General features: G+C 35.6%; 1 protein-coding gene across 2 annotated transcripts in view; it reads right to left on the reverse strand.

Annotated features, from left to right (window-relative positions):
• VMP1 (vacuole membrane protein 1) overlaps positions 1-25211 on the reverse strand; it is a 128388-nt gene that overhangs the window by 5463 nt on the left and 97714 nt on the right. For both annotated transcript variants that reach the window (XM_060647755.3, XM_060647754.3), the window contains 3 exons: positions 24219-24299; positions 19527-19643; positions 14275-14336 (listed from right to left, as the gene is read on the reverse strand). In XM_060647755.3, coding sequence (XP_060503738.1) covers positions 14275-14336; positions 19527-19643; positions 24219-24299 — 260 coding nt within the window. The remainder of the gene's footprint in view (positions 1-14274; positions 14337-19526; positions 19644-24218; positions 24300-25211) is intronic.

The raw sequence follows: 25211 nt of genomic DNA on the forward strand, positions 1-25211 counted from the left end.
AATAACTTGAATTCCAGTTCAGCGGTTTTTTTACAGTTGGCTTAGGAAATAGCTTAAATGACATTCTCTGAAAGCCATTAAATTCAAAGTACCCTGTGCACCTGGCCAAGGAGTCATCTCAACCTGTAGTGAAGGCGTGAAGTCCTCCATCTGCCATTAGGTCTGATGAAGTTCAAAGTATTATAGTTTCGTGATATAAAAGGATATAAAGTAGGAGGAGAACAAACACAAAATGATTTTTCAGTCAACTATTGGATTTAAATATGTTTAAACTACCCTTGTAAACAGTCACTTTCTCTAAGTAAGAAAGCCTTAAAAAAACCCTAAAAAACAAAAACAGAAAAAACAACAACAAAAAAGATCTCATCTGCTTTTCCTTGCTGTAGACCTTCAACATGGTGGGTAGAAAAAGCTTTGTGGATAGTAATTATCTTGATATTTATTTTCTTGGCATACACAAACATGTTTCAGATAATATCTCATTAAAAAACAAATTTCCAAAAAAGTAACGGCAATTTTTGAATTTGTTGATTTTAATAAAGAAAAAAAAAAAAAACTGTCAGAAAATGCAAAATGAGAAAAACAAAGAGAAAACAAAGGAGAAAAAATAAAGAAAAAAAAAAAACCCTACGTAAGTCCAAACCCACCCAGAGCTTGAAAAGTGGTTTCACAGGAACAGTATTTTACCAGGCTTACATACCTTAGGAGGTATGTAACAAGACAAACTTCTTTGTAAAATTCTGTTAAGGGCCCTGACCAATATGCAAACAACAATTTTTCTGCAGTTTTTAATACATTATGTGACTCTGCTTCTGAAAATCATTTTTCTGAAAATAAATCTATATTTTAAACTCTCCCCATATTGACTTATTATAAATAAAGGTCTGCGTTATTCTCTGTACCCACAAAAAGCCAGAAAATCTTCCAGAGGAAGCATCACAATTGGTAGAGGCTGGAGAGAGAGTGGGTGGTACGATTATTTGTCACAGTGTTTAAATTTTCATTTTGTTGGTTATTCCTGGGCACACAACCCATCCCAAAACTTTATCGGTCATTATTATTCCTGTTTCCAAGGAATTCCTTTTAAGTTGTGTAACTCTCAAACAAAATGGTTCAACAGATATAAAAAACACATCATTAAAACGTTCAATCTCTTCTCCATCATAGAGATGGTCATCAAACTAACAATTGTTATTAGAAGACCTGAAATTTTCCTGCTCACGATTCTGGTTGGATTTTTCCAGCCAGGTGTATGTTTTTGTTACTATGTGCCACCATAAAACTGGGGCACAGTGTTTAATAACAGAAATAACATGAACTTAAAAAACATTGATCTGTCTTGTTGTTTAGACCTACTTACACAGGGCTGCCTCATATAAAGGTTAAGCAGTTAAAATGCTTAGGGAAATTAAGTAGGTATGATTAAGTAAATGTTTTATTTAATATAGGCTCTGCTCCTTTCTTAATCACTTTTTTGAGGATCTTAGCACTGATGTGATCATGGAAGTTACACTGGCTTTCCTGAAAATATATTGTCTGACATCAGTTCTTAGTAAAGGCTATAGAGTAAGAAGCCTTTATCTTTCTTAGAAAAAATTAAAGGCAAAATGTATTTTCTACCTTTCTTTCACTAGTTGTGCTGTACTCTGAGGCTTATTTAACATCTCTCTGATGATTAATCATAACATCTAAATAACATTCTCAGGGTGTGATTAGTCAAACCTCTGAAAGCTTATAAATGGCAGAAAAATGTTTTTAGAATAAAATTCAGGTCAAGGACAATATTAAAGAAAGGAAAAGTTAGGGTTTAATCAATTCTACTGCTGTTATAATTCAGAATCATAGTAGAGATTTTTTCGAAGTAAACTAATGATGCCTACTACTTTTTGAGCATAAAAAGTGGCTTTTGAGGCCGAGAAGTTTAGACCAATGGTTTGTAAACATTTTGAATATATGTATATATTACTCGTGCAAACAGTAAAATACACAAATACAAATTAAAAAAGGATAAAATAAAGCTAAAATTTAAAAAAATACTTAACTTTAAGTATGATGGCATTTGTGTTATCATTAGTGAATATTTCAAGGCATATTACGTACTTGTCCTTTATTAAAGTAGTAATTTCTAAATTTGTTGGCTGACTTCTGTAGACATATACTAGTAAGATGTCAATGCTGCAACTTTTTTTACTGTTTCTTGTGACTGCATTATTAGTACTATCTTCCTTCTGTTTCTTTATAGGAAACTTTTAAAGCTACTTGTCTGTTTTGTGAAGGTTAATTTAATTAAAACTAGGAATTATAAATCTGATTAATGGGGCACAGAAAAACACAATATATTGCAACAGGCCCAATGTGAACCCCTTCTGTATCATGGAACTCCCACTGTTTCCTTAGCCTATTTTTGTATTCCATGAGATGTGATTTTCTGACCTGTGGCCTGAGGGAGTGCCAATCAGATTGTTGGTAAACTAATGCTCCATGTGTGTATAGTCATATAAAGTTTATATGTATGTGCTACCATAATGTTATATATGTAACAAAAATACACAAAAAAAGAAAACAAAGATGAACATAAATATAAATAGAAGTTCTGAAAAAAATTAGAAGTTCTATTATTTTAGTCCCATTCTGATGGTGGAGACCACTGGTTTAGACCATGAAGCTGAACTTCAAGGGGTATAAATATTATACCTTATTCCCAAGAAGGTATAGTTAGCAGAGCAATTCAGTGCAGGACTGTTCGGTAATATATCAGAAAGAAAAGAAGCTTTTTCTGTAAAGACACAGACTGCATGTCTCTTTTTTGCTGACTTCTAATGGGTCATTTATAAAGAGTGCTATTAAGAATCTGGAGAGTCAAACCTCAAGAAACTGAAATTCTGTGCCCTTGGTTAAATTTTAATTATACTTCAAATGAGTATCAGGGGTCTTCAGACTGATTTTCTTGATTGAGTGAGGATCACTGTATGTAAATCAATAAATCGGATTTATCCTCTGACTCCAGAGAATTCCTCTATCAACTGAGAATTGGCCCAGAAGCGCAGGAGTAGAGAGTCTTATTATTAAATGGAAAATGGTCTCCTGCAGACTCAAGCCAACCGGTGGTTCTGCTGAAGAGACTGAATTTTACAATGAAGGTACTAGTAGGATATATTTTCAGAGATAAAATAAAAACTCCTTCCCATTCCACTGCCCATTTACATGCTTATCTTGTCTTCTATATATAAGAGGCAATGACAGCATGGTAGAAGTTCAGTAAGAAGATGGATTAACAATTCCCTTTCTTCTTTAAAAAAAAAAAAAATTTTTTTTTCTTTAAAGTAAACTCTACTCCCAATGTGGGGCTCAAACTCACAACTCCAAGATCAAGAGCTGCATGCTCTACCCACTAAGCTAGCCAGACATGCCCCACACCCCCAGCAATTCCCTTTCTTGATAAGTTTTATAAATAATTTTCTGTTTCCAGAAGTGTGCAGATTTCAACCAAACACTATAGAGTTAAATCCACCCTCCCCCCCACCCCCGCCCCCACCCTCCGCAGTGATCTAAACAGGCTTAACGGTTAGTATTTTAATGAGTTGTCATTTCCTGTCTGATAAAGATTCTCACAGTATTTAACCACCAGTTTCCCTGTGGCCCAACCAATACTAGAGCTCTATTCATAGTGACTCAGAATGGATCTCAGACTCCAGGCCTGATTCAACAATGACAGATTGCTCCAAATGAAATGGTCATAAGGTAGACTGCTCTGAAGAAGGAAGGAAGGGGGAGTGTAGTTTATCATGCAATCTTTCTGAAGAAGTCAAAGGCCATCATGATGACTCCCATTAATATTTATAGCTTTCCAGTCCACAGACATTAGAGAAAGGGAAAAAAAAAAAAAAAAAAAAAAAAAAAAGAGAGAGAAACAAATTGATACCTAATTAACCCAGGAATATGACAAGTAAATGAACTGATGTTAATTGCAAATCAACTTATATTTAACCCAGTCAAAGTGGGATCCTGTAATTCTGTATGACTGGAATGAAAGGGTTATTAATTTCCCCATGTAATTGAATAGGGAACCTGAATCTTTGAAGCTAATATTACAAGAAAAAAATGTTAACTGATGTATTCTACTTGCTTTCGGATCTGAAATGTGGCAGCCCTAGCCCAAACCAAATTCCTTTATATCTCAGGACCTTGGAAGAGTACCCCAACATAAAATAAAGTTGGAATGAAAACTACACTACACTAAACAATCTAGGGCTTTCTCAGATACAAAAGTTTGGGTTGATAATCTCTGGCACTGTCTAAAATTCGTTGTGATTCAACCTCAGGATCTGGAATTAAAACATCTTGAATTTCATTCACATCTGTGTCCCTTTCAAATGATTTAAACCTCTTTTGTACTCAAGTTAATCCACTGTGTGTTCAGCAGTATTATAAACACATGACACCATCGGTTTCTTAGTGGCTGTGTAGAAGGAAGACTACTGCATTATCCAGAAACATCAGGTGTATTGTTACTACTGGCTTACAGCACATTTCCATCACAGACGTTTTCAAAAAAAAAAAAAAAAAAAAATTAATAATAATAATCTGCAATTGTCCTAGCTTTTGAACATTTGGAATTGTTTTCTATTACAGTCAGAATGGAGGTAAAACCTCCTTATAATTAGTAGCTACTCTTTGGATTATGCTATCATTAAAGGGACACTTTTAAAAATAAAACCTGAGCAGTAGGAGCTAAGTGGGCATTTATGTTAATGAATGAACCCAGAACTAAACGAGCAGTTTATAAGAACCAAGTAAAAATGATTGGCTGCCAAAACAAAACCCTGTAAAAAAAATCAACTGATTTCAGTTCTAGAAAATGGTACACCGATGGCAGCTTTATACAGCGACAAATTTGTGGCTGGCTTGAAGACCCATTGAATTCTAAGGATGAAATCAGCAACAGGGACCCATAGACCCAAAGATCAAGAATAAAGGAGAGTTTGCAGAATTTTAAATTGAAGGTGGGATGGCATAAAAACTTACTGAATTTAGTCATTCAAAGTGGCAGGAAGGTGTGTGGAGAAAAAAATGACAGTTACTGGAATTCAACCTCAACTAAGAACAATCTAGTTATTCCAACATTAGTTAGGAAGAGAATCACAAAACGCAGTAGATAATGAAGAAGAAAAAAGTCATGATCTCTGTCCTTAATGAACTTAATCTAGAAGGGTGATGAGAGAGGAAAAAATGCATTTAAACCTACAGTACAAAAGCCAGTAGGTTTCTCCCTCAAAGTAACATCTGCAGTAACTAATTACAGCTGTACAAGGTGAAAGCAAGTGTGAACAAGGAGTGGAAAGAAAAAATTCACACTGACTCCCTATCAAATTCACACAGTAGCCATTTGAAACTGACACTCTAGTCCAAACCTCCAACTTCAAATAGACTACCTCACTGGTTTCTACAGCACTCCCTCAATATTTCTCTTTCTACCTCAAAAGATCTTAGAATCTTTAGTTTTGAAGGAAGCAGTGGTTAAAGAAAATAATCCACTTAGGCTTTTGATCTTGTCTCCTGGATCCTATCTCCATCTCTTGCATTTACATGAATTTAACTTCTCTGTGTTTCAGTTTCCCTATCTACACAGTGATAGTACCTTACAGGTTTTGTTATGCATATTCAGTAAAAATGTATGTAAAGCATCTGGCAAAGCAGGTTCTTAGTAAATGCTAATTTCCAACCCATATCCTTCCCTTTTTTCATTTCTATCTTCCATCTCTAGCTTTTTTACTAGAGTCTTTCCTTCAGTCTCAAAATACTGTTCTAATAATGAATGAATGAATGCATTCATGATTAGAAATGAATGAATGGATTCATTCAGTCAACAAATATTTACACAACACTTAAAATGTGTCAGGCGTGACCCTGATCTGCTTTTTCCTTTAATCAACAATTCCATGTAATACAATTTAATTCAGTTTTAGTTTATATCATTCTACAGAAATGCTCTAATTATGGTCAACAGTAAGCTCCTAATGCAATGACAACTTCTCATACAGTCTAACTTCAGAGTTCCTGCTTTATCCTTTAGCTATGATGCCTCCCAATATCCATAACAAAAATATAGAAGATTTAAGTGTTAAAAGAGAAGATAACAAACGTCAGGAAGAGGACATGAACATTTTCCACCCTAACTGCAGAAGATTATGTTAAAAAGTCAGTGTGTACAAAGGAGTCTCAGCAGCTGCAATGTTAAAACTTAATGTATCCTTTTTTAGTTAACACAAATATTTGTATTTTACACTTCTGCAACCGTTTCTAATTATTTTATAGTGATCAAAGGCAAAGAGAATCAACTACATTAACCATTTTGTATTTTAAAATGGAAATAGATTTTTCTTTCTGTAGAAGAAAAAGTCCAGGCCAACATAGCTCACTCTGACCACTTGTCATAGGATAAGGAACAAGAAACATTCTTAAGACTCAAGCACTTAATTACTCACTGGTTAAAATGATCCCTCTCTTGCCACAGGCAAATTCGACTCTGAGGTCAAACATCAAGTTAACTCAGAAATAGGCAGCGAAGAGCATGGAACATTCTGTGTCTGGTAAAAAGTCCCTGCTCCAGCCAACCCCCTCCCCCAAGTCCAATGATTTGAGTTATGGAAACTTTCCTGTGTGGTAAAACTAGGGACTTTGTCTTCCAATAAGACCCTGGCAACCTGACAATAAGCCAATGTTCTGCATATGGTTTGTTACGAGTCATATGCTTAATGTTATTTTCTGGGAATTCTCATCTTCTATTTGGTGAGAATACTGGAACGTGTCATTTTAATAACGATTTTAATGTTAGACTTGGTCATGCTCTTATGCCCAGGTCTCTCTCATTTGGAGAAAGTCTAAAATTAAATAAAAATTAATTTTAAATCTTATTAAAAAAAAAAAGACTGAAACAAATGTAATGCCTTTGAAGCTCTGAAGTTCCCTCTTTCTTTGGTTCCATCCCTTGACTTATTTCACACTAAGATACCAAACAGTGAAAAACTCTTCTATTACATGCCTACTCTTTTTTTTTTCAGAACCTTTCTCTGTCCTCCTGCCAAACATATCATAAACCAAAAAGCTTTCTCTCAAGGCAATTATCTGTATTCTAACATCTCTCAGAATATAAAACTGATTCATTACATATGTTAAGATTTCCATATATAACTAGACTAACCCTTTGATTTAAGAAAATATAATAGAGATACCTTTCCCTAAACTTAATGACATTAGCGATTACTTCCCGGAACTGTTTAAGAAATAAATCTACTAATTATTATTTCTAGTTGAAGGAAGGGTACTATTTACTGTTAAAATTACAGTAAATTTTGAAGGTAGGGCTTACCTTCTCTCTGGGACCTTAGGACTGTCATACAATGACATACTGTACTAAAAAACAAGGGTATACTTACGGTATCATATTTAGCTGGGCCACTCCCTAGTTACATTAAGAGTACCAGCCCTTTGGAAAGGAATATTTCCTTCAGTAATCAGTATAGCATTCAAATCTGTGTAAAATTAATACTAAACCACACTGCCAGAGATGTAATGGTCAATAATAACTCAATGCTGGAGGTGGGGTGAAGTGAGGGGTTGGGGTGGCATTAGTGAGCAGTTTAGCCTGGTAGGCCACAGGCATACTTGTGGTAAGAATTTGCCCAAATATGGACCTAGACAAAATTAAGTTATCTTATCAAGACTAAGTTATCAAAACTGAGGGTTATCTTGCTTATGTCCAATTTCTCTCTTATTTACCTTTTCCCTCTTCTGTGTTTTCCCTTTCACCATACTCTCAGGCTCTTTACTATGTGCTCACCTTTCCTGCACTAAGAAATGCTCATAAATCATTGTTCGAAAAAATAAAAAACACGGAAACATTTCAAATGTTCATCAACGGTAAGTGGATAAATAATTACCCAATGGAATAACATATAGCAACCAAAATGAATTATATTCAGCAACACAGAATAACATTAGCAACATAAAAGAAATCTGAAACAATTACATATAGTATGATACCCCCCTTTATTTTGAGAGAGAGCACAAGTGGGGGAGGCACAGAAAGAGGGAGAGAGAGAATCCCAAGCAGGCTCTGCACCATCAGCGCAGAGCCTAATGCAGGGCTTGAACTCATGAACCACGAAACCATGACCTGAGCCAAAGTCAGACGCTCAACTGAGCCATATAGGCGCCCCTTAGTATGATACTCTTTTTATGAAAACAAAAACAAAACAAAAAACTAAAGCACAAATTATATAAATGAGTTATTTGTAACAACTCTGACCTCATTTCCTGTGTCGAGCCACACGCTGGGTGTAGAGATTACTTAAATAAATAAACTTAAATAATATCTTCAAGAATTATTTGTACAATCTTTGATGAAAAACTTCATCCCGGTTAAAGGCCAAGAATTAGGCCTTCCCTCAATCCTTCCTGGGAGTAAACAAAATAGTCACTTAGCATTCTACCTTTCTATCCAGTCAACAGAAACTGGAAAAAACAGAGACTGAAGACACAGGCAACAAAAAAATCTAGATGAAAGGCACTATTTATTTATTTATTGCTGGTGATTTTTTAAATTTATTATTATTATTATTTAATGTTTATTTTTGAGAGAGAGAGAGAGAGAGAGCAAGCAGGGGAGGGCTAGAGAGAGGGGGACAGAGGATCCAAACCGGGCTCTGTGCTGACAGCAGACTGCCTGATGTGGGTCTCAAACTCATTAACCAGATCATGACCTAAGCCTAAGTCAGATGCTTAACTGACTGAGCCACCCAGGCGCCCCACTGGTGACTTTTTAAAAATTGTTTATTTATTTTTGAGAGAGAGAGAGAGAGAGCAAGAAAGTGAGGAGCAGAGAGAGAGGAAGACAGAGGATCTGAAGCTGACTCTCCCCTGACAGCAGAGAGCTTGTTGAGGGCTTGAACTCATGATCCAGATCATGACCTGAGCTGAGATGGAGTCAGATGTTTAACCGACCGAGCCACTTGGGCTCCCTGAGATGGAAAGTATTTTAAAAATTCACATGCCTTGGAATGTTAAACCACGGACAGAAGTATGTTTCTACTAAACTGGGCATTTCACATTTGATTGGAAGTTGGAAAGGTTGTCAGTGGCCTCCTGAACTGGAGAAGAAATGCTACCAGTTAAATAACTAGTCTGGGGCAGACTTCATATTCAAATCTCAATTTATTTTGTTCAAAGGCAGTACACTCTTTTCATGTTCCACTCCCTAGCTCTCCTTTACTCTTGGGGTTCATTTTTCATTCCTTCTTGTCTCAGTATCTCATCATTTTAAATTTGAATTGTTGCTGGCTTTTTTTTGTCTTGTCTTTTGATTTTTCCCTCTACCACAGCAACTCACCACTCCCTTAATTATGGGTACTTGGTTTTAAATATCCTTCAAAAGCCCGTATTCCAAACTTTACTAGTTTGGTTTGATGATTTGCTAAACCATTTACAGTTTAACAGTGTAAAGAGGGATACCTAACAATCAAAGGATAATGTCGTTAGAGGTAGTATTTTCAGATCAACTCAACAAGGGGTCTAAGGGAGTCAATTTAACTGTTCTTTCCTTTTCTAAAACAAACTACCAAACTATTATATATGTAATAATAAATTTACACCTACCAAAATTCATTATCCTTGTTTAACTTCATTTTCAGTCTAGGTTTGGTGAGTCTGTTTATTATCATTTAGATACTTGTATTTAAAAGCACTTCCTACTTCAAACTGTAGGAAAACAGATCATGTCAAGCTTAATTGGAGGATTTGATTAAAAGATGTTATTCTTGGGGCACCTGGTGGCTCAGTCAGTTGAGCGTCCTACTCTCGGTTTCGGCTCAGGTCACGATCTCATGGTTTTTGAGTTCGAGCCCCATATTGGGCTCTGTGCTGACAGTGCAGAGCCTGCTTGGGATTCTCTCTCTGTCCCTACCCCATTCATGCACTCTCTCTCTCTCTTTGTCTCTCAAAAATAAATAAACTGTAAAAAAAAAAAATTTAGAAAGATAATGTTATTCCTGAAAAATATGAAAAAAAAAAAACAAAAAAACAAAACCAAACATCTATTGGCAGCTGGTAATACAGAATTATTATCTGCCAAGTCTGGTTATTTATGCCGTTTAATACATTATCTAGAAAAGAAGTTAATGAGGTAATCCCTGTAGACAGCACTGGGGAAAAGAGGATACCAGGATGTTCCAGTATCCATGTCCTGAAAACAATTTTAAAAGTATGATACCACCCATTTAATTCAATTAAAACTGGATTCCAGCAGGTCTTGAATATCTTAGAATACCTTTATGCAAAACCACCTTTTTAAAAAAAAGTTTATTTATTTTGAGAGAGAAAAAGAGAACATGTGCACGTGTGCACACATGCACACACATGATGGGGAGAGGGGCAGAGAGAGAGAAAATCCCAAGCAGGCTCTGTGCTACCAGCATAGAACCCAGTGCAGGGCTTGGTCTCACAAACTGTGAAATCATGACCTGAGCTGAAATCAAGAGTTTGATGCTTAACTGACTGAGCCACCGAGGCACCCCATATGCAAAACCATCTTTAAGAATCACTGAATTAAAAAAAAAAAAAGTTTATTTATTTTTGAGAGAGAGCGAGTGGGAAGGGGCAAAGAGAGAGGGAACAGAGGATCCAAAGTGGGCTCTGTGCTGACGGCAGAGACTGATGAGGGGCTCAAACTCATAAACCAGGAGACCATAACCTGGGCTGAAGTTGGACACCTAACTGACTGAGTCACCCAGGCACCCCAAGAATCACTGGATTTTCTGTGAAGGGCTGTGCTAGATGAGCTAGTAAAGGGAAGAAAGTACTGATTTTGAAAACCATAAGAATTCCAATTTTGATTTGTTGGCTTATTATTATAAAGACTCTTATTTCTCTTTACTGTGTATAAGTAATACAACTTTTTAGAAACTCCAAAGGCTGGGGAAACACTCTGGGCTATGAAATGATATGCGAATTTTTATTGGCCAGATCTTTATTTGGATACCATGTGTTCATTTATCCACTAGATAGTTATCAAGCACCTGCTATGTGTCAATCAAGATGCCAGGTGCTGTAGACACAATAGTGAACGAAGGCATGCCCTCTGCCAGTAAGAAGCATACATGTTAGTGGTAGAAAGACAATAATCATATACCCTCAAACATAAATGGAAAAACACAACTGTCAGTGCATGTAGAACAGGCGTCTCTAGAAAAGAGGATATCTGATTTAGTCAGGGAAGGCATTTTGTTAATGTAATAGTTGAAATTTAAAGGACACTGTCTAGGCCACTGGTTCTCCATGGGGTTGGTGGTGGTTGTGGAGGTATACATGCATTGGGACATTTGGTAATGTCTGCAGACATTTTTTAAAAATTATTTTCAATGTTTATTTATTTTTGAGAGAGAGAAAGAGAGAGAGAGAGAGGGATGACCAGAGAGAGAGGGAGACAAAGAATCTGAAGCAGGCTCCAGGCTCTGAGCTGTCAACACAGAGACCGATGAGGGGCTCAAACTCACAAACTGTGGGATCATGACCTGAGCTGAAGTCAGCGGCTTAACCAACTGAGCCACCCAGGTGCCCTGACATTTTTAACATCATGACTGGGAGAGACTATTAGCATCTAGTGAGTAGAGGACAGGATGCAGTCAAATACCTTACAGTGCACAGGACAGTCGCCCACAACAAAGAATTACCTGGCCTAAAATGTCAACAGTGCAAAAGTTAAGAAGCCCTGAACTAGGCAAAGGGAAAAGCAAAAGCAAGTAAAGACCATTCATGGGAGACTCAACAAGAGAAAATTATAGAGGATACATCATACAAGGTTCATGATCATGTTCCTGATCACGTTCAGGAATTTTAGGTTTATTTTAAGAATGAAGGAAAAAACAAGTAAAAGTTTTAAAAAAGATAAGGAGCTGGGGGTAAGGGCGGTGGTGGTAATGTGTTCAGATTAATATTTTTAAAAGGTTACTAACTGCAGTATAGAGAACAGATTGGAAGGGAACATAATTTGATGTGAGTAGGGAAGACAGGTAGTTAACTAATCTTTTTATTTACTTATTTACTTTTCTTTTTAATTTTCAACGTTTATTTATTTATTTTGAGGGAGAGAGAGAGAGAGAGAGAGAGAGAGAGCGAGCGCACAATGGGGAAGGGACAGAAAGAAGGAGACAGAATTCCAAGTAGGTTCTGTGCCATCAGTGCACAGCCCGACATGGGGCTCAAACTCATGAACCTGTGAGATCAGGACCTGAACCGAGATCAAGAGTCAGATGCTTAACTGACTGCGCCACCCAAGCACCCCACTAATCTTTTTTTTTTTTTTTTTTTTTTTTTAATTTTTTTTAATGTTTGTTTATTTCTGAGAGAGAGACAGAGCACGAGCAGGGGAGGAGCAGAGAGAGAGAGAGACACAGAATCCGAAGCAGGCTCTGAGCTGTCAGCACAGAGCCCGACATGGGGCTTGAACTCACAGACCACGAGATCATGACCTGAGCCGAAGTTGGATGCTCAACTGACTGAGCCACCCAGGCGCCCCACCACTAATCTTTTTAGAAACTCCAAAGACTGGGGAAACAGAAGGTGGTAGTGGTGGGTAAGTTGTTGAAAAACTTCCTTCTATAAATGTTCAGCATGGGAACAGAAGAAAGGAAGGATGTAGAGTGCTACATGCACAGTCATTCCTATAATGTGTGGGTTTTTGTAGTAGTCAGCTGTGTGTCCTTCATAATTCTTGAGGTGGAACAATAAACTCTAAGAACAGATGAAATGCCTTCTTTGTATTTAAAAAATAAGGGACAAGAATATTTCTTCTTTCTTTTTGAATGTTATGTAGGGTGACTTGTAAACCAATTCATCTGTAAGGATCCAGGCAACAAAAAACTGGAGTAATTAAATTTTAATGTATAAACTATAATCCACATTTGTGATCAGAAGCTTAGGAAGTAATAAAACCAATAACTGGCCCTACTGAGTATATTCTCAAGAATATGTTTTTCCTCAATTATTATATTAAAACCATAATAGAAAATATTAAAAACTATTTTATTACAAAATATCTATAGAAGAGAATAAATATAATATACAAGGTATGGTTTAAAGAATAGTAAAACGAATACTCATAAACTTACCTCCAAATGGCAATTTTTTAAATAGCAAAAATTGTCTTAAGTGTTTTGTTTTACAAATGGCTTTTAAGATAAAGATTCATGTTAAAACTACATAAAGGGAAAAAAACACAAAAAAAGCCAAAAAACTACATCAAGTGTACTTTCTACCACTGGGCAGTTAAACTTTTTTTTTTAAAGATTTTATTTTTAAGTAATCTCTATACCCAACATGGGGCTCAAACTCACAACCCTGAGATCAAGAGTCACATGCTCCATGGACTGAGCCAGCCAGGAGACCTTGGGCAGTTAAAGTATTAAATGAAAACCTCATACCTGTAAACACTGAATTAAAAAAATATATACAAAAAGTTCAATTTGCTATCTGACAGTATTCCTATTCCAGTTAATAATCTGATTAACCAGATAAAATGAGTCTGTCTTTATTTTTATCAAAGTCAACTCCATAAATTTGTGACATTATCATTTAAAGCATAAATTAAAACTTACTTCTATAAACACAAAAATAAAAGCTTTGGATAGGCTAGGCTTTTTTTTTTTTTAAATGGCCGGATTTTTCTCTAGTGAAGTAACAGGTTCATAACTGACCTATTTTGTAATATTAAATCATCTTATCATGCCTTCTGTAATGAAATATTAATATTTTATGTAAGATTTATATTTAAATTAAATGCAACTGTGTATCTGGCATCCAATTTTGGCTAAAAATCATAGCACTGTACTAAAGCACCATTAAACTGTAATAATACACACATGTCTTTTATATAAAGAGAATTTCTTATTTCTTTGGAGGAGCAACGGTCTCAAACTCCAAAGCTTCTTTTATTCTTATTTTTAAACTTTATTATTTTTTCCCAAAGCTTCTTTTAAATCAAGAATTATATGACTTTAAAATTAAAATTAAATTAAAAATTTAAAATTAAATAAGGGTTATCTGAACTTCATCTTTCTCAGCTGTAGAGCAAGAAAGTCTTCAATTTAATAACAGGGCAAAAGATTTTTCCTTCTCAAAAGATAAAAAAATATGCATTAGAAAAATTATGTTTCAATAAAATCTTTTATAAATTTTCTTCTGTTCAGTGATATTAATATTAGTCCACAAAGAATTACTTACCCGATGAAAGCCACCATCTGCTCCACTATGTGTTTGCTGAATGTTATTATAACGAAGATTTTCTGTAAAGAAAATGCCAGTTAAAATATGTTACCCAAAAAAAACCCCACTATAAATTCATAATTCTGATAAGAGTTTAAAAAGATGAGGTATTGCCCCAATTGCAATTTTTAAAATTCTTTAAAAAAACAAAATATACCAAACACCACTTTACTGACAAATGCTACCTACTTTGTATTTTAAAGATGTTTTTCCTTTAGCACAGCTGTATTCTAACCAGCATACACAACCATGTCTGAGGGAAAAATATGAGTCATGAAACCCAAGGCTGGGTGGACATTCCGCATGTTCTATGTATCCTAGAATGGATACATAGACAAACTGAAGTCATGGGTTCCCATACAGACCCCACTACTGAAATTAAAGCTGATCAGCCTGATGACATGCATCTGGTCTAAATCTAATCCATAGGATCTTGAAAAGCCTGTATGCCCTTCATAGAAAATTTATAGAAGTTATTATTAAAGTTCCATTTTCAGATCCTGAATGATTTTGGACTTTTAGCCTTACTATACAAGCAAAAGTATCAACAGTTATTCAGAATCTTTATCAGATTTGGGTCATTTCAATTTGGTGTTTTTTAGTACTCTCCATTAATTAAAGATGTTGACATCCTACCTTACAAGTAAAGATGCCTTTAGGACTAACAGGTAGCAAATGTCCCCAACTCAAATAAATGTTCAAAATAATATATAACATAAGGCATTATTATGGATTTTCAGGGAACACAAAGATGGCAAGGACACTTCCTTCTTCAATGCCCTGAAGAAATTAAAATATTTTTCTGTATTATAGTAGAAAAATGATAAATTATGTGTGTATATATATATATATACACACATATATATACATATATACAAACTATAGATGACATACATTAGTAGTAAAAATGTGTTACAGAAGTTCAGAGAAAGGAGAGGTACATAAGTACAATTAGAGATTCAAGAATGTGGTATTAAAGTTTAGCTCTAAAGGATTGATAATAATTCTCTGATTAAACATGAGTAATTCAAAGTTGTCCCTCGACTGCTTAAATCTTTGTTATTGTTTGTCAAATAATAACTTCAGACTATGCAACCACAGGGGAGGGAAGAAAAATAAAATAAATAACAGTAGACTCCTTTTTATCCACCCATTATGAATCTCAGGAAAGTGGCTAAATTACACTAAAGCATATCATTTCAGGTAGAAGACTAATAAAGCAATGATATTTTCTTAAGGAATGTCTACTGTTAGCAGAGACATTGACAGCTGCACAGCTGGGTATGTGTAAGGAAGTAGGACTAAAAAAGAAAAAAAAAGTTCATAGTCTTTTTTGGTGTTTATGTACCTGTTAATTTTTTAAAATGTTTATTTATTTATTTTTGAGAGAGAAAGAGGGAGACAGAGAATCCAAAGCAGGCTCCAGGCTCCAAGCTGTCAGTGCAGAGTCCAACGTGGGGCTTGACTGTAAGATCATGACCTGAGCTGAAGTCGCACGCTTAACTGACTGAGCCACCCAGGCACTCCCATATCTATTAATTTTAAAAAGATACTTACTACTCATCTTATGGAAAAAGCAAGCACATATAGATGTCATAAATAGTTACAAAATGGATGGTGATTTCATAAACAATGTTACACAAATGGTATATGAAGATTACAAAACTAACAAGACAATTATACAGATCATTTTAGGAGAAAAGCATTATATACAAGGGTCCTTCTAGTTTCCATACTAAAAGCCAGTTAGGTGGAACTATAAATCTTTCACTAACAATGGCTTTTGCCTCTCAGTGATTTCACCACCATGAGTTTTCCCTTACCATCATTTCCTAACATTGAAAATAAGCCAATGCCCAGATAATTGCATAATTTTACTGCTTGAAAACAAAACAAGACTTTCTTTTTATATGTAACAGCTTGAAAATTCACAGTGCTGGGCAAGACATAAATGTGTCAGATATTTAAGAACATATGTCTCATCTCAGAGTCATTCGGGCTGGAGGTCTGAATGAGGATTCTACCAAATAAACAAACACACGGCACAGACCACCAGACAGCCCACTCAACCATGTGTGCAGAATAGTCAAGGGAAAGGGTTGAGTAGGAAAGAAAAAAAAAAAGAGGGTGTAGGGAACTAATGGTGCCAGGACAAACAAAGAAACTATCTATAAAAGAAGCGTCCTTCAATGGAAAAAAAGAGTCTTAAATTCATTTATTAAAAATTTATTGAGTGTCTACAACACGTCAGATGATATTTCAGGCACTAGAATACCTCAGTGGGCCAAAGACAAAATTCTCTACCTTCATGGAGCTTCCATTTCCATGTATGTGTCCATGTCAGAAAGGTGAAGAGGCAACAAACAACATACATGGTAAGTAAATTACAGGGTATATGAAATATTGAGTGTAAGTATATTGACTTTGGAAATCCCAATCTAATATTATTAGGTGGGGTAATTTGAAATTTTTAAGGGAAGTTTAACAAATAGCAAGGTATCAATAAAAATAACAATATTTTTGGCTCTTTGCTTTAGGCTGAGGAAAAAGAATCAGAAGAAAAGATGGATTTGTTATTAGATTACAGAAAAATCTGTGTGTGGGGTTTCCTCCTGGTTACTTCAGAAATAGCTAAAATGCTTATATTATGCATTACTATTGTCTACCCAAGAATGAGAAATGTTTGTTGTCCTGAGCTACATCTGGATGTACACCAAGTAACATGCCTTTAGAAAGTATGTGTCTCCGTGATACAACGGAACACAGCAAACACATCCCATAGTCTGTTTAGTGAAGAAACTCAGATTCTCTGCTTTCAGAAACATAGAACTTTTTTTCCCTCTACACACATACAGGGAATACCTTCAAATTTATACAGTTTGGTTTGAATTCCAGAGCCTAGGCATGGATTTTATCTTCTCTAACACTGTTCTCCTACCTATGAAATTTGGATAATAACTACCTCACAGGATTGTTCTGAGATAACCAGTGCAAACTGCCTGGCACAGGTCTTGATAAATAGCAGGCATTACACAATTCAATTTCCTTAATCATGTAAGTAATTTATAGTTTAGAAGGCAATGCCGAAGAATGCAAAGAACACTGAACTTGAAGCCAAAAGACTTGGGTTCAAATCCTAGCTGTTACTTACATTCTTAGGCAACTACTACTTATTAATCTTCTAAGTGTGACAATTACAAAATTGGAGTAGTAATTTCTCTATCCAATGATTATAATAATAAAATCAGCTCACATACACTAAGTGCTTTAAAGTGTGAAGTACTAAAAAAAAAATAATAATTAAAAAAATAAAGTGTGAAGGCCTATATAAAAAAAATTAAGCATTATCATAACTTGATAAAATCTAAGAATGTTTAAAAAATATACTAATTTGCATATTCTGTTTTGAAGTCTGATAAGTTGCATGCCCTATCACTATAGAATACTCTTGGCATAATAAATTTTACTATTAATTTATAGAAAGTTACTATGCAAAGCTGGACGCATAAAGTTTATGGATTCCCAGAGAGGTTGCTATCATAAAGGGAATTAAAATAATGTTATTGTTTCTTAGGCATTAATACTTTCTTTTCTCTTTAAAATTTTTTTTAATGTTTATTATTCTGACAGACAGAGAGAGAGACAGCACAAGCAGCGGGGGGCAGAGAGAGAGGGAGATACAGAATCCAAAGCAGGCTCCAGGCTCTGAGTTGTCAGTACAGAGCCCGACGTGGGGCTCGAACTCACAAACCATGAGATCATGACCTGAGCCGAAGTCAGAGGCCTAATCGACTGAGCCACCCAGGCGCCCCAGGCATTAATACTTTCAAGGGACAATTAATACTTTTCAAAAAGCAAAATGATAGCTTCCTTCTTCCCCTAGAAATAACTAAAAAGATCAAAGAAAAATTTATCTTCTGATACACTACAAAATAATTTACTACTCACCATGGTATTTTATTATTTGTAAAAATCTAACAGGATATTGTAATATTTACCAAAGTAACTAGCATTCCCATATTAAAAAATCATTTCATTGAACAATATACTTAATGTAAGTGGGAGAAAATATATTCCTTGAAGGAGGAATGTCCTTGGAATTTTGAGTGATTTTCATGGCAGGAGAGTAGAGGACAGGCTCAATAAACTCATCCCAAATGCCAAAATCTAATATTAGAAACTGGGCAGACAGAAGTAGCTGAAGTTTTCCTGTCTCATTCTGCTCTTCTAAGAACTGAAGGTAGAGAGGTGTTAAGAAGAAATTGGAGAAAATTAAAAGATATGCTTTTAATTTTGAAGGAATTATACCAGGGCAAAGATATTACTCACTGCTCTTGCCTTTCCTTTGGTGAATGCCTCTTTGACGTAAACCTCACTGATTAAGACATTCTATTCAGGTTAATTTTATTTTATTCTAGTGAGATTTGCCCTTTTAAAAGGCAACAATTCATGTCAAGGTTTGAGAAGCATATATTCATTTCCCCTCATTTTCTCTCTTCTATTCATACACACACACACACACGCGCGCACACACACACACACACACACACACACACACACACACACCTCTCTCTGTCCTGAAGCTTTTGTTAAGACTGGCTACGAACAATAGCTGATTCTCACTTCTCTAACCACAACCCACAGCTCTTTGCCTCTTCAGAGACTCCTTTCTTCCCCATTCTTTGCCACACTGACATCTGGCTGGTTTTCTGTAAAGGACATTGGCGCCCTGAGAGGAAGTATTATTTGGGGGTATGAAAGAAAAGTGGAATTAGTGTAAGGCAATATTCTCTCAGCTAATAGTCAGTAAAAATATGACATTTTTGGTTATGTATGTGAAAATGATGATGTGCATTTTCCTATATAAGAGCACTATTTTTGTTTGCTAAAAGTCTTAGATGAAAAGTTTCACAAGGCAAGAAGTGAAATAAAGACAGACAGGAAGGGAGGGAGGAAGAAAGAAGGAAAGAAAGAAAACAAGGAAAAAGTCTATAAAGGGGCACAATTTTCCAACAGGGACAGGGAAAACCTGCCCCAAATTCACTAATCCCCAGATGACTTTCCACGGTTAAATACCTAAGGAAAACACCAACCCAAAGAAGCAGAACCAAAATATTAACAATTCACGCTGGAATGAGCAAAGGGATTAAGTTTCAATGCATTTCAAAGGGCTCACCATCATCAGACAGTAAATCAGAGGGTATAATTACCTGGATATGCATTTTAATTATTGCTTTTCCAATCAGAGTTGCACCAAAGAAAGTCCAAAAAGGTACAAGAAAATGTCCACATGTTATTCCAGCCAGGTCAAATAGAGGATTTGGAATCTATTTAAAAAACAAACAAACAAACAAAACACACACACACATTAAAATGGGACTTTCATATATGATCCAAGGAACAGTTTTAATTTTACCACCTACAGGTATGTGGAATTATGCTTAAGCCTTGCTTACATTACAAAGAGAGGTGTAGATTCCCTGATCAATACTAGACTGTTCAGAAGGTTAGGCAAGTGTTCTAACGTTTCTGTAAATTCGGTCTCATATTATATCTCAGGCTGCTGTTAAAGCAAACCCAACTGTCCTTTTGCTTACATTACTTATGGCTAATGCCCCATAAATATACTTTTTTCTATCACATTAGAATTGGTAAAACCAATGGACCCACAGGAATTTAATCCCATTCAGCAGATACTTAACCGTTTGGTAGCTGTGTCTAAGGTGAGGTATAAACGAAGAAAAAGTCCTGAGATTATTTCAGTAATACTGGGGTTGTAAAATCTTCAGCCTGAAATAAGAATATCATCTAGAAATCATTCATATCTATATAGCAAATATCCTTATGAAATTCACAAATATATTTATAGGCAGATGCGCTTTTATTCCTCAACATAAAAAAAAAACCTTGTAATTTGTATTTTGCACAGACAAATCTCATAATTTGTATGACAGTACAAGGCTGTGAGGCTGTGTAATATATTTTAGGCAGAAAATCAAGTGTGGAAATACGAGCGCATAGATTCAGATGTTTTGAATACTCAGTCCGAGACAAAGAAGTGATTCACAACAAATACCTTTTCCAAACATTCCCACATTTCAAGAATGCTGAAAGACAATTTCATGTAAAAATGCAAGGAAACCACAAGCTGTTTTTGAGCACTTCATCCATTTTTCTCCCATAGAAGCACTCTGTCCTTGTGGCAGTTGGCAGAACCATTCACAAGTCAATTAATTTATATAATTTCATTTCTGAACTTTCAAAGAAAAGACTAGTTGTTTAAAAGATATTTGTCACATATGTTCTTTTTAAAAACAATGTCATGACTAAATTAGAATTCAAATATTCTTTTGTTCATAACACTTGGATTTAATAACTTTTGTTTTTCTCATCCAAATTCAAATGTCTAATGCAATTTCATGTCTTACAATCATATAATAATATCATATGCACAGCTTTACATCTATCATTTCTTATATTTTCTCACGTGACCCTCATAACTCCATGGATTATAATTTTAATTGTTTTCCTTTATTATCAGGCTCTATCTCAAGTTGAAATAGAAATATAAGATATGTAAATCAGAATAGATTAAAAATTAGAATTTGTTAAACATGTTAAACACCTCAGTGTATGCCGGATACAGTCTGAGCATAATTAATGAGTTTATTGTTGCATGTGCATGTTATTTATTCTTTTTTTTTTTTTTTAATTTTTTTAACGTTTATTTATTTTTGAGACAGAGAGAGACAGAGCATGAACAGGGGAGGAGCAGAGAGAGAGGGAGACACAGAATCTGAAACAGGCTCCAGGCTCTGAGCTGTCAGCACAGAGCCCGACGCGGGGCTCGAACTCACGGACCGTGAGATCATGACCTGAGCTGAAGTCAGACGCTTAACCGACCAAGCCACCCAGGCGCCCTTATTTATTCTTTTTTTAAGTTTACTTTGAGACAGAGGGAGAGAGAGAGAGAGAGAGCGAGCGTGCAGGGGAGGGGCAGAGAGAATCCCAAGCAGGCTTTTCCCTGTCAGCAAGGAGCCCAATGTAAAGCTGGAACTTGTGAAATGTGAGATCATGACCTGAGCCCAAACCAGGAGTCAGATCAACTGAGCCACTAGGCACCCCCCCCTTTTTTTTTTTAAACATTTATTTTTGAGACAGAGAGAGACAGAGCATGAGCAGGGGAGGGTCAGAGAGAGAGGGAGACACAGAATCTGAAACGGGCTCCAGGCTCTGAGCTGTCAGCACAGAGCCCGATGCGGGGCTCGAACTCACGGACCGTGAGATCATGACCTGAGCCGAAGTTGGCCACTTAACCGACTGAGCCACCCAGGCGCCCCTGCACCCCTTCTTTTTTTCACCATCTAACTAAATACAGAAAGGAAGACTGAGATTACAAAAGCTACTAATGGGGTGCCTGGGTGGCTTAGTTGGTTAAGCATCTGACTCTTAAATTTGGCTCAGGTCATGATCTCACATTTTGTGGGTTTGAGCCCCACACTGGTGCTGACAGTGCCGACCCTGCTTGGGATTCTTTCTCTCTCCTTCTCTCTCTGCCCCTCCTGCACATGTTCTCTTTCTCTCTCTCAAAATAAATAAAGAAAACTTAAAAAAAAAAAAAAAAAAAAAAAAAAAAAGAGCTACTAAGTAGCTTTGAAATTTTCCCTCAAGTAGGAGTTTAATTTGTTAGTTCAAACATTAACAACAAAATAACTAAAAACTTCTTTTTACCTTAAATAAAGTATATACTTTTAATACTTTAACAGAAATATCAATTTTCTGGAAAAAAGTTCCTGGAAGGCCAAACTGATCTATCAATTTCTGTTCAATACTGACTATTCCTAGTCAAATATAAAGAAGACTGACTAGTATGGAAAATGGATTGGCAACAGTGAGGTCACAGAGATAGATGAGTGCCAAAGAATAAATACCATTTTTTATTTTAATAAATTGAAGGTACTCATGTTTTCCCTAGGAACAATGAAAGCTAGTTTTTATTGAATGTTCTGATTTTTAGGATACTTTTCTAAAGTTTCTGCATCACCAACTCAACTTAATCCCCAAAACAATGCTATATGATATGCTTATGCTCATTTTACAGGAAAATGAGACAGATTTGACAGTTTGTTTGGGAAAGCAGGATTTCAGCAGCAGAGCAGAATTTCAACCCAGGCAATGTGGTTCCCAGGCTTGTTTTCTTAGCCTCTAAAGTAAGGACATTATTATCCATTAGGCCTCTCAGTTTAATCCCAGTCTGCTGACTTCCACAGCACTTTCTACTTATCCTTGTATTTCAATGGTCTCCCTCACTAGACTTCAGGATCCTCGAGGAAAGGAAATATATCTTTCATCTCTTTATTCCCAACACTCAGTGACTAAATCAAAGCTGAGGAATAATGATAAAAAATGGTTGAACATTTATGTTCTAAGCACTGTGTTAGTTCACACACACACACACACACACACATACATATTTTAATTTTTTAATGTTTATTTATTTTTGAGAGAGAGAGAGAGAGAGAGCAGGGGAGGAGCAGAAAGAGATAGACACAGAATCTGAAGCGGGCTCTAACTCATGAGCTAGGAGATCATGACCTGAGCTGAGTCAGATGTTCAACTGACTGAGCCACCCAGGCACCCCTTACATATAGTTTCTTGAATCCTCAGTCAGCCTTTACAATGATGAGTGACTTATTGTCCATTAAAAAAAAATTAGAAATCTAGGGCTCAAAGAGAGTAACTTGATTAGGTTACATAGCTAATAAGAGACAAGACTGGCTTAGGAATGCCAAAGCCAATTTTCTTTCTACAATATCACACTATAGTATACTTATAAACTGCTCAAATACTTGAGAGATCAAATTATGATAAAGAGCTCATACACTGAAATGAAAACTTAGATTATGAAAATTTCTAGTATTGCTGGGTCAAAGGATAGTAATTGAGGCATATGTGTATCTCACAGTATCTCTAGAATGTTGACATTACATTAGAAATTTTGGCACTGAAAGTCCTCTTTTTTTGGGCATTTGCTTTTGCTAAGGCAGGGGAGGGGCAGAGAGTACTCAAAGATATATTCATATTCTAGAACATAATGGACAAAGCAGCTGTGTGTCAGTAGATAATAATTTTGTGAATTATATTTATAGCTGCAGTTTTTATTGTATCAACTAGGTACACCTAGTTAATCCAGCCAAATCCACCACTGAACTACCAAAAATTGTGTATGGGCTACCAAAGAAAGCTTTGATCAAAATGCTCCATTTCAAATATAACTATTTCTATCATATTAGAAAAGGACCAGGATAAACACCAACTCATCAAGGAATGTCGATTTCCCAAATCTGCAATTTAAGAAATTAAGTTTTTGACATAAGTGGCTTCTTAGTTCACTGTAGCCAAAAATGCCCTTAACTTTGCCCCAGAGGTTTCAATTACCTAACTTGGTGTAAATGCCCCTTAAGACAGGTTTCACATGACTTCTTCCTTATAACTAATGCTTGAAACTTTGGAAAAAGACTACCTATCTATAACTCTGGAAAGAATGAAGTCATTGTTACTTGGTTAAATGCACTTCATTTTATAAATTCTTCATGCAAAGGATGAATTTTATCTCTTTTATTCTTACTGAACCAAGCCATTTAGGTCTGAAGTCATCATGGCAAGATGAAATGCTTGAAAGTCAATAAACTAGATACGAATCCATCCAATAGAAACAGCTCATTTGATGAGTAAGATGAATGATTAATAAATTTATATACCCATTAAAAGTGATAGCATTTTTGTTCACTCAAGTATGTTACCTTATTTTTTGTTAAGTGTGTTATCTTTAAAAACAAACTGGATCAATATATAAATCTACCATTTATTGGAATTCCTCACTTTTAATACAATTCACTTACTGAAGCACAGGCCAAAATTCCAAAAAATCCAACCTTCTGTACTAGGTTTTGAACTGCCAGTTTAGCCCGGGAAGCAAAGTCCTGTATAAAAGGAGGATATCAAAACATTAATGAAATGTACAGGGAAGAAGAAAAGATGGATCTTTGTAGAATTTATAATATTAAATGCCACACAACCTGATTCACTTAATCATCGCTTTTGATGAATGATTAAAAAAAATCATAGGCTGCATTAAAAAATATGAATAAAATCTTGATAGAACATTAGTTACATCCTTAAAGACAAACTTTTACCACATTTCAAGAATAAGCCAAAACACTGTTACTTTATTTTTCAGATTATCTACGGATTATCTAGGGATGAAGAAAATGTTATAAACTATCTATGAACCAACTCATTATTTTGGAAATACTGACCTACCACATGTGATTCATTTAAAAAAATTTATTTATTTATTTATTTATTTATTTAATGTTTTCATTTATTTTGAGAGAAAGAGAGACAGGGCATGAGCAGGAGAGGGGCAGAGAGAGAAGGAGACACAGAATCTGAAGCAAGCTCCAGCTCAAGTTGGAGCCCAAGGGAGGGCTTGAACTCACGAGCTGTGACATCATGACCTGAGCTGAAGTTGGATGCTCAACCAACTGAGCCACCCAGGCACCCCTACTACATGTGATTCTTGATCTTGGGGTTGTAAATTTGAGTCCCATGTTGGATACAGAGATTAACAAAAATAAAATCTTAAATAAAAATAGAAAAAAAGATTAAATGTTATGTAGATCACCTAATATACAAAATAATAAAAAATATTAAGCCTAGAGAAGTTTGTGAAATTTTGTTTTTAAAAACATCCTGAAAGTAAGGAGTCATTTCATCCCTCTGGGGCAGAATCTCTTTACTCAACAGAAATTAGATAAAAACAAAGGAAAACGGACTCCTTGTTCTTTCAGATGCCTGGGTGCCCATCATTAATTATCCTTCAGGGTGCTGTA

Source organism: Panthera onca, chromosome E1 (genome assembly GCF_046562875.1).
Source record: "Panthera onca isolate mPanOnc1 chromosome E1, mPanOnc1 haplotype 2, whole genome shotgun sequence".
Lineage (NCBI taxonomy): Eukaryota > Metazoa > Chordata > Mammalia > Carnivora > Felidae > Panthera > Panthera onca.